Here is a 16,052-nt window from a genome sequence, read left to right on the forward strand (position 1 = left end):
GGAGTTAGTGCACACAAAGGGAAGTAGACTCGGTGTGGGGTCTGCATGGGACAGTGGGCATCTTCACTTTGTCACAGTTTGGTTTTGGGGAGATCATGTGGAGTAGCACTTCTTATCCTTTAAGAGAGGATGGTATCTCAAACTGCCATCCTGTCTTCATAGGTGATCCAGCTGAGTGTCTCTAATAGAACATAGATGTGACATAATTATGACTTGCAATGTGACTTCTCATCATTCTCTCTGCATTCCTTGCAGTACTGGATACAAATGACAGGTTCCTCAGGAAAATCACTATTGGACAGTCTGTGACAGAAAAAGGCTTCTCACGAACGGTAATTGTTCCCTTTTCTTGCATGTTTTAAAAAGTACTTTGAAAATGTGGTCTTAAATGATCTATTAGATCCCATAAGGGAAAGATATAATTTTGAGAAAACATTAACTGTTGTGTTTCCAGTTCCTTGTAAGACATAAAGAGCCAGAGCATTTGGAGAATGTGGAGTATTTGGAGAACCTACTAGTTGAAGTAGCACATCTTTTTTGAACCTAGGGATGACAGCTTAAAGGTGTCCATTACAGATAAAGAGCACTTTCCCTACGTAAAGAGCACTACAAATTAAATGTGAAAGGCCAGCTAACATCTCTGTGCTGAGAAAATACAGAAGATTGTATTTTATTGCCCACTCTTTGCAAAGAGAATGTGGAAATGGGCTGACTTCACTGACCTCTTTAATTTGGTGTTTAGAATTTTTTTTCCTCTTTAGTATGCTAAGCTTCACAAGACTTTTGTGTGTCAGCATTTCTTCCCCTGCTGGTAGAAGAGATGGGCATAGAGAAAGTGCAGAAACGTGCTTGGCTCTTCTCAAGAGCAACTTTCCGTTGCTCCTGATATTCCCATCTTTTAGCAGTACCTTGTTAAAGAGGAAGCACAAAGTCCCTTCAGCCAAGCAGTTAAATTTACTGCCAGTGCAGTGTTTAGTTTTGTTGTCTGTTCCCTCCTTCGCTGTTCTTTCCTGAATGTTGGCTTCCCGAACTGAGATAACTGTGGCATACAAACAGTGGTCCACAAATGCCCTCTGTAAATACGATGCATGGCAATGGCTGATCTTCACCACTGCACATACTTCGGGTGGGATGTATCTGACCAAAACTAGACATGATGTCTGAGCTTGTTGTCTACATTAATTATATCATCAATACAGTAAAATAGGCTCTGACTCCTCTCATCCCTTAAGTAACTGTCAAATTGATACTTCAGATGAATCGTGCTCAGAAAAGCCTCTTTCTATTGACTTGAAATGTCCCTAGGGTGCTTAGCTTCCATGGAGGTGTCTGTTATGTCAGATGAATTCTACCCTTCATTTCCTATAGAATCTGATATTTCTTTTTTCTGTCATTTACTGTACTGTTTAGTGGTAGTCAGATGAGTTAGTAAGCTCAGTCTTCAAAAATATAATTTGTTAGTGTTAAGTGTTCTTACATGAATCACTAATGTATGTACTAGGAGAGAGTCATGTAATAGCGATGGAATAAGTAGCTTTTACTTAATTTTTCAGGGAAAAAAATCTAGTTTAAAATGGCTGTTGTATGTTCTGAGAGTAATGCTTTGAGTTTCTTTTATATTTGTATATCTGTATTTTTTTAATTATGATGATGATGGTGGTGATTGTCCTTGTTTCAATAATTTAACGGAGGTAAGGATTGCTGCTGGGGAATCTTGACGAGTTCATGTTCTTTACTCATCTCTTGCAGGCTCAGTTTGACATCACGGTGAGCAGCGAAATCATGGCAGTTCTAGCGCTCTCTGATGGGTTGGATGATATGAAAGAGCGACTGGGCAGGATGGTCGTAGCCTCCAGCAAGAAAGGAGAACCAGTTACAACAGATGACCTTGTAAGAGTGTCCCTCAGTTCTTAAATGCCAACTCTTTCCTATTACTTCTGAAAGTCCTTGGATTGAAAAGCACAGAGACATTTCTGTACAGAGGAGACCTTAGCATATAGAAGATTAAAGATGAAATCTTAGCCCCTGGGGTTAATGAAGGTTATTGACTTCAGTGTGGCTGGCTTCTTACCCAGAGACTGTGTGTGTGCGTGTGACCTGGGCAAGGACAGGGGGTCCTGTGTGGTGATGTGTGTGTCAGGCTGAAGCCAGCACATGTATTCCCCTGGGGATTAATGGGGAAATACATGGTGGCTTCTAGATAAAAAGTATATTTACAACTCAGAAGAACTCAAAATGCATCCTGCTGGCTATCCTGTTTCTCAGGCTCCCTGGAGTGAAGAAAACATTGAGCAGGAACAAAGCCTTGTGCAAATTTAATTACAGAGGATGAAATATCTTATTCTGGGAGACTGTGAATGCTGTAAAAGCCAAACCCTTTGCAACAAGTGCAAGGTTTCCATAACCAGCCTTTGGTGGGGGACACAAATCCTTTATTTCCACTGCATGTAGTAGCACTGGTGATGTCTATTACCAGTATGTAAAGCAGTGCTAAGCAGCAGTTGCAAGCTGCATTAGTGTCTTGTGGCTGTCCGTACAATTAGTGCAGTTCTTGGCATGTTGGTGGAACACGTCAAACAGCACTCTTCCAAATGATGCCTCATCGGGGTTTCAGGGGAATAGTCTGTACCCCAGACAGTTCTTCCAATAAATGCTTTGAAGATGGCAGCCTTGTTTGGAGGAGGAAAGGGGGATTGAGTCCTGTATGTGTACTGTGCCCTGTGTGTGAACTGTGCCCTGCCACTTGGCCTCAAAACAGAGAACAGGCTCAGAACCATTGCATTAGTTGACAGAAATGATAGGGGTGCTTACTGCCGTTCTGTATAGTGGGTTTTTCACAGCTTGCTTTGCAAAAGACAGGAGTATTAGAAATTCACATGATGTCATGTTAATGAGGTTTGTCTTGCATTTTCTGAATGAACCTTTTAGATGGGATAGAAGAATGCACAGGGTGGGTATCGTGACCTGTGTTTCCAGGAAGGCAGGACACAGCACTAGGGCTTACCCAGCTATTGCTGTCATGCTGTGTTGGGGTTTTATTTTTGTTTATTTTCTTGTGCTTTGGGTGGGGTTTTTTTGTTTGTTTTGTTTTGTTGCCTCCTGGGATAAACCTAAGAAACAGTAGGTTAGCAATGTGGCCTGACTCTTGCCTTGCAGGAAAAGGGCTAGACTGGGAATCATTTATCTGTACATGTCCTTATGCAAGACATTTATTGGGATTGAGGAGAGGGCACGTGCCAAAGCTTTGAGACTTAAATTCCTACTGCTAGCAATGAATGCTGCCAGTTTAACCTTAAGCACCTGAGTTAACCCTTATTCTGGAAAACAGGAGTCTCTCCTGCTGCCCATCAGCAGTAGAAGCAGATGGTGCTTTGGTAGGGATTTGCTTTGAGTTTGATGCACAGTCCAAGTGACAGAAGTCTTTCATCTCAAGACTTTTTTTACTTTTTTCTTAATCTAATCATATTTAATTTTTTCCATTGCAACTGCAGAATGGAGGATGGTATCAGGCACGTCCAACAGCTTCTCTTGAACCTTATATGTTTGTGCTGATGGCAATCATTGGCTTGCACTGCTAGGTCTGTGTTACCTACTCCTCGTGCAGGCAGAAACGTGGTGATTGCAGAGACCAGACTGGCACAATAGCAGTCTGGGTCCTTCTGCTGTGACATTACCAGTGTCTTGGGTGGGCCACCAGAAAGCACAAAGAAGCTGGGAAAAAAATGTGGAATCAAAAACTGACAGCAGGTTTCTAGAGATGGGATGTATTGAAGTGGCACTGAGCGACACAGGCCTGAAATGTCGTCATGGAAATCTTGCTCTGTAGCTTTCATTATTCTGGAGATGACAGAAGTTTAAAGCTTATCCATTAAATGTTAAATAAGCTTTCATGTGGCAAGATTGAAACTAATGAAACCAAGCAGTGAATGTCTTAAAAAAAAATCTTTCATATAATTGAGTGCTGCAATCCGATTGAAATTAAAAGGGAAGAAAAAGAAATAATGATTCAAGGTTTTCATAACTGCTGTGAACATTTGGCTCAGTACCCAGGGAGAGCAATTCTAGTTACTTTTGCAAGCGCTGGGTAACAGCCGGTTTAGTTTCTACCGGACTGTGTCAGTCACAAGAATGACTGAACCCTCATTTTCTCTTCCCAAAGCAGATGTGGATGAAATTACAAGCTTTCACTTTGCAGGGAGCAGCATTGCAGCAGGGTATATTCCTGTACCTCAGAGGAACCATGGACTTCAGTGTCTGCCTTTTGTGACCTTGGCCTGGTCTTGTCCACGAGCACAAAAGTTCACTTTAAAAGTTATTTCTTCACAAGAGACTTGGCCAGGATGTAGCAGCTTGTTATGACATTTTTAAGGCCAGTGTGTAGAGCGCAGCTGCTCAAATGAGGAAGGCAAAAAGTCCAAGACAAATCTGCCTGCAAAACCCAAGTACACTGACATGTCTGTAACTTTAAAGTCCTTAGCGTGTTTAGATACTGCAAAAGAAAGACAGTAATGCTACAGTTGAGGTATCGAGGTGGTGAGAGTGGTCCAGTATTTCAACATGTGTAACAAGTGTCCTGAAAAACTCCCTGCTTTGTGCCAGTGAATGGGCTACAGTAACCCATATGTACCTAAGAGTTTCTCTCTCACTGCTGTTTTTTACTAACATAACTATAGCATTGAAACAGCAATTGTTCTTCATGCCTTCATGACAAAGTGATGGCCAAGCAAGGCCCCAACCAAGAGGCTGCACCCAGCAGAAGTAGCAGATCCTCTTACAAGGATGTCAGGGTCCTCTTGTGCCTCACTAACATGGGTCATCACTGGAGCAACTGCTGCTTCTGGTCCTGAAAGCTCCCAGGGACAAAAGCAGAGCGGTGACACTGCATAGGAACCGTCTCAAGGTCTTTTTGCTCTTTTTTCTTTCAGGGAGTGAGCGGTGCTCTGGCTGTCTTGATGAAAGATGCTATTAAGCCAAACCTTATGCAGACACTAGAGGTGAGCACAGATGCGTTCTCACACGTGCGTTTTCACAGCCAAGAAACCACCGGTCTAGTGGATTCATCACAATCAGCGTGGGCTTAATCAGCTTAGAGTTGGAGACTTCTTGGGGTTTCCTACCCAGGGTTTGGGGCTCGAGGGCAAGAGTAGAGCTTTCTAGGTCTGCCATGGCATGTGGGATGACCCCAAGGAAATGCACTAAACTTTGCTATGTCTCTGTTGGGTTGTCTTTAATACTAGGAAGTGTTTTGGGAATCTAAATGGTGTGAGTGCAGGAGTTGCTGGTGTTTAGCCATCCTTTTCCTAAGCGGATTAATATCTCCACTTGTGCAGATTGTTATAATCTGGTTTGCCATGTAGTTCTTATTACTGATAACAAGGGTTTGATCAGAGGGTTTTAAGATCTGTCTTCTTAAAGTGTAATTCTGTACCTTCACGTACAGTAGTTCTTAACTCCTGAAATGTGTGCAGATTTGCTAAATTTTACCCTCTGCTTTTCTCTTTCTCTCTCCCACACCTCTTATTTTCTAGGGAACACCAGTGTTTGTTCATGCTGGACCTTTTGCCAATATTGCACATGGGAATTCTTCAGTGTTGGCAGACAAAATAGCACTGAAGCTCGTGGGTAAAGAGGGATTTGTTGGTAAGTGTGTGAGGTGGTTTTTTTGCTTGTTGTGCAGGGGGGGATCTACCTATTTTTTTTTCTTTTATTGTGACCGTCTTCATTTGTTTTTGTCTAAGAAGCAGCTTCTGATTTATATTATCAGAGCATGAGTTCTCCACCCAGCAGCCTCTCGCAAGCTTATTTTCTCTTAATTCCTATTCTAGTTACAGAAGCAGGATTTGGTGCAGACATAGGCATGGAGAAGTTCTTCAATATTAAGTGCCGCTACTCCGGTCTCCGACCTCATGTGGTGGTGTTGGTTGCTACTATCCGAGCTCTGAAAATGCACGGAGGAGGACCTGCAGTAAGTACTAGGCAAGGTTTTCTTTAAGCCTGAGGGGCTGTTACAGTTCTTCTGATCCAGTCACTTAAAGCCCTGTAGGATTTGATCTGCTTGTCATTGGCCTTGAGATTTGCAGTTGTAAAGGGAATCCATATGTCCTTGTTGCTCCTAAGCTACCTCATTGTAAGTGTGTTACAGGGACGTACTTGCTTGTTTTATTGCCCTAAGGAAGTGCTTGTGTGCCGGGGCACTTGTGATATTAGTGTAGTCAGTCATTTGTTGTATTGTGAGCCCATCTTGCAGTCTTTTTATTTTTCCTTTTATTTTTTTCTTAGAAAAAATATCAGTCTGCAGTAGATTGTTGTATCTTGATGCCATTTAATAAGTGTCAAACACGATTTGCTGTTGTGGATAAAAATCTTATGGGGTTCTATCTTTTTCCTTTTTTTCCCAGGTCACTGCTGGGGTACCTTTACCAAAGGAGTACATGGAAGAGGTAACTTTCTATAGCTGTTGTGACACTTGACCAACTAACTGTGGTCATGACATGATATTTTCATGCAGTGCATGCCTGGATAGCTAGTGTGTGTCATTCCTTTAGCTGCCAAGGAAATGCTTCCTCATAGAAGCTGTAATGTTGTTCTTTTTTTATTATTATTTTTAATGATGTTATTTTGGCGCTGCTCTTTCAAGCATTTATTGTACGTGACCTTGCCATTATTCAGAGCCTTTTCGTTTCTCCTGAGCTCATGCAGTTGTCTGTGTGCTCAGTTTTTCATAGTAATTTCTACTCTGTGTCTCCTGACCCTCTCAGTATAGAGTAATTTCTTGCTGAAATATTGTCTTTGAAAATCAGAGTGCCTCTCTAATTATTCTCTTCTTAGCAGCAGCAGCGGTTTCTGTTTTCATTTCCCCCCTTCCTTTGCAAGCAGAATGTGAACTGAAGTCTCAGCTTCTGTCCTTGTGCTTGGAATGGTTGTGTACACTTGGATAATTGGTCTGGCTCTCTATACAGTGCGACAGCTTTTTCACTTGTGGAGCTTCTGTATGGATTATTCTTTGCTTAGAAGGGGATGAAATGTCTGGATTTCCGTGAATAGTCTCTGATGTTGCAAAATGTAAATATGTGTAAACCGAAAGCTGTTGCCACAGACTTCAAACAAGTGTCATGAAATTCGCTGCTAATGATATTTAATACATAAAGAGGAATGTGTCAGAGAGGAAAAAGAGGCTTTGCTGTAGGAAGTTAATGAGCACGGTATTAACTTACTAAGAATAACAAAAAAATCCTGCAAAAAGTGATTTATCTTACCTTGCCTTGACAGCTGAAACCAGTGATCATAAGAAGCAGTCATTCTTTTTCCTATCTTCCATCCAAACCCGTGCACTGGTCTGGACTGTTCAGAAAGCAACACTGGGGATTTGTCTTTGTGGTTTCATTCCCATTTTGACATTTTTATCAATAGCTGTAGACATAGTGGCTTTGGAACAAAAGTTTCACTCCCCCAAATAAAATGTGCTTCCTGCTTGCTGTCTTCTTAACAGAATCTTCAGCTGTTGGCAAAGGGCTGTAGTAACCTAAACAAGCAAATCCAAAATGCACGAATGTTCGGTGTCCCAGTAGTAGTGGCTGTGAATGCTTTCAAGTAAGTGGGCTGGGACATGGGAGTGATGCATGGGGATAAAATTGTGGCACTTTATGTGCTATGTCTAACACACATTCTTCTTTTCAGTACTGTTGATGTATTATTTGCAGCATTTTGCATTGTTGGAAGATGGTGAATAAATAAGGGAGCTCTGCTTAGTCATTTCTATTGCATTCCTTAGTTTAAATTAGCTTAGGATTTCATGATCTGTGACTACTATCTGCCATCACTTGCACCTTGAGTGGCCAAATTACTCTGGACAAAAGATGCCTGTGATGATGTGGAGTCTAAGCTCATAATAGATGGTGAGTTGCATGTGCTGTGGACCACGCTGTGTTCCGTGGTCTGCTGTATGCAGTAATTATGCCCCGCTAAGAACCATTTTGGGCTCTGCGTGCTGTACTGCACAGGAAATCCAATCTCTGTGTGGTCTTTTTATGCAAGCAGGAAGGCTTTGACCCGATGCATTAAAGCTGATGCCAGTTGGAGTGGAGTAGCCAGCTAAGGATTCTTCGTCTGACGTAAATGCATATTGGCTGATTTAGAGAAATTATGTTTTTTTAGCTTGCTATGTGCATACGATTTGGCACCTCTAAATCAGCAATAATAAAGAGTGAAAAATGGTTAGAACAAAGGGTTAAAGTTACCATATCTGCATTCTGGTACAAATGCGCAAACTTTTCTCTTTACAGAACAGACACAAAGGCTGAACTGGCCCTTGTAGTACAACAGGCAAAGGCAGCGGGAGCGTTCGATGCTGTGGAGTGCACGCACTGGGCAGAGGGAGGTAAAGGAGCACTCGCGCTGGCCCAGGCTGTTCAGAGAGCATCGCAGACACCCAGCAACTTCAAGTTCCTCTATAATGTGGAGGTAGGAATTTGCAGTGCTATGGGGTACTTTGTTTTCAAGGAGGTTGGTTTCACTGGCTTAAGCTGCTAAATGCTGTCTGAAAGGCTGCTCTGAGAAACTGAGGAGAAACTTGGTTTTAGAACATAACATTTATTCCTCTGGTCTCAAAGACCTAGTTGATCAGTTCTTATTGTTTTGAACTTGAGCTGTGCATTCCTCTCAGAGCATGGACTGGAACAGGCCTGACCAAACCTGTTACCTGCAGAGATTCTGGGTGCAATTTTTGCTCATGGTGGAAATCTATACAACAGGCTATGGCACAGAATTTGTCCTTTTTAACTTTTTTTTTCTCTGCAAATAAGGCTTATGGAGTCGCACTACAGGTCAGGGTGGAAGAGAGTGTGTATGTGTGTGTTTCTAATTACTTTGTACTTAAGCAAATTTGACAGATGACTTGAAGGTAATGAAGTCATCACTGTTAGTTCCCAGGTTATGGCCTGAATCCTCCTTTATTAGCAAGGACCTATTCAAGAACCTAATGAGGTACAGAGCTCCGTCATTATATCCATTTTAGCTCTTTAACAGATGCTTTCAGTTTCCTTCTTTAACCTGTTTCATTTGTACTTTTATTTAACTATTAACTTGTGTTCCCTCAAATTATTTTTACTTGCTTTTTGACTTAGACTTGAGAAAGAATAAAGACATCTCTTTTGCAGCAAGGGTAATTAACACGCAGGCACAGCTTTTAAGAAATACTATTGCGTATATTTTTGTTTCTGACTGTAGTAAACTAGTTTTGCCCTCTTACCAAGAGAAACAACCGCAACAAAGATAAATGAAACCTGTTCTGAAAACCCTCACATTACCATCTAGCTTTATGCTATAGCAATTGGAAACAGCTCTGGTATCTGCAGGTGGACATTGCACAACACATATGAAGGACTGTGAGGCTGCTGTGGTGTTACGGCTCTTTGTGGTTTGACCACACTGACTTGCCTGTCTTTTTTCTCTAGCTGCCTATTGTAGAGAAGATCAGGCTTATTGCACAGCAGGTCTACGGGGCAAGTGACATCGAGCTACTTCCAGAAGCACAGGAGAAAGTCACCTTGCACACTAAGCAGGTGAGTTTTCCACATCGCCTGATGCCAGTGGTGCTTTTCATTGAAAACTTCTGTATTGAACAGTGGTGTTCAAGTTGTGTGTGAAGGGAATCGTCACGCAAATCGTGTCCTTGTCCAGGACTCGCTGGATGCTGCTGTGGCAGAGGAGGACGAGGAGGTGATATGGGCAGGGAGAAACGGGCCCTGGCTTCTAGTGAAGACAGAACTCATCTGGCCCAGTAGCACGTCTGTAACAGTGTGTGTGGGGGCAGAGAAGAGCAGGGGGATTCAGTGATCCTTCTCTACTGTATTCTCCAGTCCTTCAGATATTTGGGACTTAGGGAACTACAAGTGGTCAGACTGGTGCTAAATAGTCTCTGGTGATTTTTTTAGACGTTGTTCCATTGAGCTATCTAATCAGTTTTTGAACCCATATGGATTTTTGTCAGTCACAGCTATGTTGGGGAAAGAGTTCCACAGTATTTCCTGTGGGGAAAAAAAGTCTATTTTAAAAGTTTTGAACCTGGCATCTGGTTGTTGAATTAGATGCTTTCTGGTTGTTGTGTTACTTTTCTCTAGCATGGTGCTCTTGTGCTTCTGTATTAATGAAGGTCTGTTGAGGGCTTTGAAGAGAAGAGCAATGGGAGAACTAGCCATTCTTTCTATAGTGTGCTCAAATAATTTTGCTTTTACAGTCCATTTACTACAGCATATGTAGTTTCTTGCTTTCTTGTTTCTTGTATGTTTCTCTACAAGTCTATCAAAATACTGTAGGCCTGTAACTGTCACTTCCTCATGAGCTGAAATGATATTGATCAACATTTTTAATTAACTGACCTCAGCTGAACAAGAACTTTAGTTCAGAGCTGTTTAGATTAATGTTTTGTGAAGAGAGAGTAAAAAGTAAGTGGGCTATCAAGGTTGTATATCTAACACTTCCATATCATTAATTTTTTCCCTCAGTTGGATGTGCTGGGGTCCATGGTGGTTTGTTCTTTGATATTTAGCAAGGAGCAAGGAGAGAGTTTGAGAGAGAAGGAATGGGGATGCAGAATGGTCAACAGATGTGACAAGCTGTGGATGGAGTAGTTGGTGAGGAGTAAAACACACTGAGAAAATGGCTGCAGAGAACAGCAGAGCAGAGCAATTACTTTTGCATACAGGAAAAGTTACTGGTTTTGCACTTATTTCTCTCCTCTTTCTCTCTTTTCTTTGCCTTCCCAGGGATTTGGAAACCTGCCAATCTGCATGGCTAAAACTCACTTATCATTGTCTCATGACCCTGAACAAAAAGGAGCACCTACGGGTTTTATTCTGCCAATCCGAGACATTCGGGCCAGTGTTGGTGCTGGATTCCTGTATCCACTAGTAGGAACGGTATGTGATTGAATGAAACCCTCTACTGCAGGGTGAGGAAAAGCTTCATGTGCGTTCTAGTAAGCACTTACAAGGTACCTTAAATTAGGAGAGTCCGTGTCGTTTACAGTTGGTGTTTTAATAGCCTAGTGTGTTAGATGCCCTTAATAGTTTTTATTCAGGGGGAAGAGGGAAGCTAAAATAGACCGTCTGACCATTGGAATACTTAGCAAGCCCCCAGCATACTCCTCGGGTCCCACATCTCTGTCTTGCTGGATTTTGAGGAAAGGGTGAGCTCTGTAGCTAACGAATTCTGGGCACTGCGGTCTGGTGGAGAGGATGGGAGAAATCCTTGGCCCACCTAATCACCGTTGTGACTTTGCATTCCCAATGAAAGCACTTTGCGGGGTTGCAGGTGACGTCTGTACACCTGCAGATCAGGGTAGAACCAGACAACTCCTCCAAAGCTTACAAAGCCAACAGCTTCTCATGAGATACCTCTGAAGTAAAGCTGACCTGTACTGTTAATCATTTGTCAGTCTCCCCTCCTGTTTGGCTCTTGTGGTTTTGCTGACCATCTGTTTGCTGTTCAGCCTACGTCCGTTCCAAGAATTCATTTTACTATGCCCTTGAGTTTTTAGTTTCTGTTCTTTGACATTATTGGCATAATGTCAGCTGAGAAACGAGAGAGAAGCTACAATGCAAACAGGATCCTGGAATAGCTTTGATACAAATTGCCGGGCAGAAAGAGGAGCTACCTGCAAAATAGACTAATGTTCAGGTCTGCATCCAAAGCAAGAATGTTAGGGTGGAAGGTTCCACTGGAAATCTTACCTGAGGGATCTCTTCTGTCAAGTAACTCGTTAGATTATTTAAAGGGATGGAGCAGTTGGAGCAAGCATCTCTGTCTTTTTCTTCTTGTTTTGGATGGGAACCTTTTTCTGAAGTCTTCATGGCAACATATTTCTTTCAATAAGTCTTCAAAAGCATTAGGGGTGCATGGCTCCAATGACGAAATTTGCTGATTTAAGAGTTGGGTCCCTTCTTTTTTCAAATGCTAGCTAGAGCCAAATATTGGATATCTTTTTTTCTTTTAATTAAAGTAAGGGTTTCCAGATTACCCAGCATAAATAAAGTAACCACAGTCTGGCTCATCCATCTTTTTAAAGAGTAATGCATGTTTTGGGGTAAATTGAAAGACAGTATGCTTGTTTCTGTTATTAATGACATTTTTTTGCAAGCCAAGTTTTAGTCCAAACAATGTGTTTTGGCTTTTTTTATAAGCACTGGAGAAGGAAAGGATACACAGCATTAACGAGCTACACGAGACAAGGATGTTTTCAGACATTAAAACTAACGTTTTGGCTCTTTTTCTGATGTCTTCATTTTCTGTGGAGTTGGGCTCTTTCCACTCCCTTCCCGGATTCCTAATGGTTTCTTGGACATGTAGTAAATCATGATGTTGGTTCTGCCAGAATTAACCGTTTTGCTTAGAGACATGAAGATCACTCTTCTGTGGTGTCTGCCCAGCCAGGGCAGGGATGTCCTTTGGAGAAGCAATCCAGGGCATTTTGAATCAGATCACTATTTTAAACCCATTCAGCAGGAGCTGTATTAGCCTCAGAATAATTTTTTGGCAGCAGCCGTTGAACTGTGAGCTGAAAATGCAGTAAATATGTAGCTCTATGCACAAGCTTTTATGAGAAATTGGAGGTGAAATTAATCACCAGTGCATGCATATTGTTATTATCTGAAGTTAATCACAGAGGTATGACACACTTGATTTTTTTCTCAGCTTCTGAGCTTTTGCTTTTTCCCTTTCTGGCTCAGAGTTGAAGCTGTTGTACTTCAATGGAATACTTTGAGATTTTAAAGGAAATATCATTTCAATTATTATCTAGATTTAACTTTGAGCATGGAAGATAATGGACGTGAAATGAATAATTGGGCTGAAATTGGTTGGTTTTATTTTCTAGTGCTGCCGATGAATTGAAAATAAATTATTTATTCAGCTCTGTATTTTTCATTCCTAGATGGCAATTTTTGTAAGTTCCACAAGCGCAATAAATAATACATTCTTAGTTGGTATTTGTTTTCTTAGATTTGATTTCTTAGATTGATGATATCCATGTGGTCTAATTTTTTCATCCAAATAAACAGTGTGAATTGCCCTGTGTTCTTTTTCAGCACATGCGGTATTGCAGGGGAGGAGGATAATGGAGGAAAAGTTCATTTCTTCGGCTCTGAAAATAATTGAGTGCATTAAGCATTGTAGACACTTGTACAGAAAATTAGTAGCCTGGTTGGAAATTATCCTGTACTACATAGAAATAGAAGGTTTAAGCAGACTGCCTTTAAATAACGGATAGCAGAGTGGCCACTGTGGGCTGCCATGTGGATGGGAAAGGAGGAAGATTGACCATTTATTTCAAAAGAGAAAGTGCAAGAAATAGTGAAGTCAGGCCAGTGTTTGGCAGTTTGGGACCTTCTGCTCTATTGTCACTGTCTCAGCTCCTGCTGTGACCATCTGAATCTGCAGGTGGAGGTCTGTAATTCTCTGTGATTCTTCAGTGTTACAGAAATAAATAGGAGGTTTCTTGCTCTCCATGACTGGAGATTGGGACTATGGTGAGAACAGGAAAACCCCTCTTAATACCTTGGCTCTTTAGAGCAAAATATTCATACAGCTAAACACAAAGACAAGGGATGAGGGTCTTCTTTATAGTCCCCCTATTCTTGGTCTCAGAAACCAGCAGCTCTGACAAAGAATTCATTACAAAGAGCAGACTTGAAGTGATTTTTAGCTCCACATAAGCCATGCAAGACCTGCAGTGGTATGATACATATGGGATTGGCTCAGGAAAATGGGCTGGGACTCCAGGAGCTCCCCGAACAGTTTTGAGAAGTGCAGAAAGCACCTAACCCATAGAGCTTTGCCTCCTTGCTGCTTAGCTTATTAGCAAAAATGAAGATTGGGAGGTAATTTGGTTAGTGTGCAGAATACTTGCTCGGAGGGAAAACAACGGGTTGCCAAAGAGATCTTTAATCTAATGGAGACAAACATAACAATACTTGATTGTGAAAAGTGGGCCTAGATGATGCAGATAGAAAATGAGACCTTGAATTTTTTTTATTAAAGGGGTTAATGACCAGTGGCACAAACAAAGCGTGGTCACGAGTTGCCCCGGTCTGTAGGGCATCCGTGTTTAACCTACACGTGCTGCTGGGCTGAACGCTGAGTTAGGGAAGGGGAAATCCTGTCAGCTGCATTAGTAAATCAAGCCAAGTGTGGAACCCGCCAGCCTTGTGTTCTGCAGCTCTGAAACTGGGAACTGAGCAGTGGGACAACTGCAGAGGACTGGCCTGAGGCAGGCGGGGCGCTGGCAGCTGTTTCGCTGGCCTCAGTTCTGCCACTGCTCAGCCCTTCCGACTTGAAGCACTGCGCCCTTGCTGAGCCAGCACTGTGCCCTTGTGGCCAGGAAGGCCCATGGTACCTGGGGTGTATTAGAAGGAGGGTGGTTAGTAGGTCAGAGAGGTTCTCCTTCCGCTCTACTCTGCCCTGGTGAGGCCGCATCTGGAATATTGTGTCCAGTTCTGGGCCCCTCAGTTCCAGAAGGACAGGGAACTGCTGGAGAGAGTCCAGTGCAGAGCAACGAAGATGCTGAAGGGAGTGGAGCATCGCCCTTATGAGGAAAGGCTGAGGGAGCTGGAGCTCTTTAGCTTGGAGAACAGGAGACTGTGGGGTGACCTCATTCATGTTTATAAATATGTAAAGGGTGAGTGTCACGGGGATGGAGCCAGGCTCTTCTCGGTGACAACCAATGATAAGGGGCAGTGAGTCCAAACTGGAACACAGGAGGGTCCGCTTAAATATGAGAAGAAACTTCTCAGTGAGGATAACAGAGCACTGGAACAGGCTGCCCAGGGAGCTTGTGGAGTCTCCTTCTCTGGAGACGTTCAGAACCTGCCTGGACACATTCCTGTATAACCTTATCTGGGTGTTCCTGCTCTGGCAGAGTATTGGACTGGATGAGCTTTTGAGGTCCCTTCGAATCCCTGACATTCTGTGATTCTGTGAATGCCTCAGAAATGTTCCAGTCAGGAGACCTGACCTCTCCATTGCTATTTAAGTTTTATCTCAGTTTTTAAAAAAAAAAAAAAGCCACAAACTGTTCAAACTTTCTTCTCAACAATAATTATTCCTAATTATTTAACACTTCTAGTTCTAGACTCTTAAAGAATGGTAATCAATTGAGACTTTACAGTTGGCAAAGCTGTATTAAAACATGTATCCTCATTTTAATAACCAGGACACTGCCACAAGTAATTGTTGTCTCACCACAGCAAAGTCCATGAACATTCCTCTAACAGTTAGCTGGTCAGCTAGATATCTAAATACTTTGCCAAAGCTTGGGTTCGGTCACTGACAGAGGCAGAAGCCAAACTAAATCCTCATCGTAACAAAACAAAACCACTAACGAGCAAAACAAAACAAAGATCTGCCTACTGAGCAGTAGTCTTCAGCAGTGATTTAGTGTTCTATCTTCTGCATGAACCTATGCTGCTTCCATTTTAACATCTTGTCTCTTGTTGTCCAGATGAGCACTATGCCAGGACTTCCTACAAGACCCTGTTTCTATGATATAGACTTGGATCCAGTGTCAGGAGAAGTAACTGGGCTCTTCTGAAAGGAATTATTGGCCAAAGGTAGGTGCCTTCATGAAGGCTTTCAATATTTGGGCTGTGTTTCTCATGTTGAGATAATGGAGTTAAGCCAATCTCATATTAAGCCATACGTTTCCAAATGGCATTTGATTATAATTCAGCCTGAAAGTTGCCTGCAGTACTGTATAATAGTAATCAAATTTATTTTTCTTTCTAGCTCCCAGAAGAACACCTGATGAGTCATATAAATGGAACTATGCCCTGATCTTTTCTTTTAAGTCAAAACAAGATATGACTGAGAAGATAGAGCACGAAGTGACTGGAAAGAGAACTGCTAAAGAATCACCCACTTACTTTTAATCTGTAATAATTTCTAAATGACTCTGTGCCAGGTTAGTTGACACTGAGCATATCAAACACGCTTCCTCTACAGCCCTCCTGCTTCATAATTATAGCTGAAGCGGAATACAGAACCTTGGGTTTAGTGACCTC

The 16,052-nt window shown here is 42.1% G+C and overlaps 1 protein-coding gene across 1 annotated transcript in view; it reads left to right on the plus strand.

Moving 5' to 3' along the window:
• MTHFD1 (methylenetetrahydrofolate dehydrogenase, cyclohydrolase and formyltetrahydrofolate synthetase 1) overlaps positions 1–15,818 on the plus strand; it is a 41,951-nt gene extending 26,133 nt beyond the window's left edge. Inside the window, exons 17-28 of the mRNA XM_080346159.1 lie at positions 256–332; positions 1,750–1,890; positions 4,926–4,994; positions 5,529–5,640; positions 5,826–5,965; positions 6,399–6,440; positions 7,490–7,590; positions 8,283–8,460; positions 9,453–9,560; positions 10,764–10,916; positions 15,494–15,602; positions 15,778–15,818. Of these exons, the coding sequence (XP_080202285.1) occupies positions 256–332; positions 1,750–1,890; positions 4,926–4,994; positions 5,529–5,640; positions 5,826–5,965; positions 6,399–6,440; positions 7,490–7,590; positions 8,283–8,460; positions 9,453–9,560; positions 10,764–10,916; positions 15,494–15,583 (1,211 nt within the window). The 3' untranslated portion in view covers positions 15,584–15,602; positions 15,778–15,818. The remainder of the gene's footprint in view (positions 1–255; positions 333–1,749; positions 1,891–4,925; positions 4,995–5,528; positions 5,641–5,825; positions 5,966–6,398; positions 6,441–7,489; positions 7,591–8,282; positions 8,461–9,452; positions 9,561–10,763; positions 10,917–15,493; positions 15,603–15,777) is intronic.
• Positions 15,819–16,052: the final 234 nt, after the last annotated feature.

This window comes from Nesoenas mayeri (genome assembly GCF_963082525.1).
Source record: "Nesoenas mayeri genome assembly, chromosome: 5".
Lineage (NCBI taxonomy): Eukaryota > Metazoa > Chordata > Aves > Columbiformes > Columbidae > Nesoenas > Nesoenas mayeri.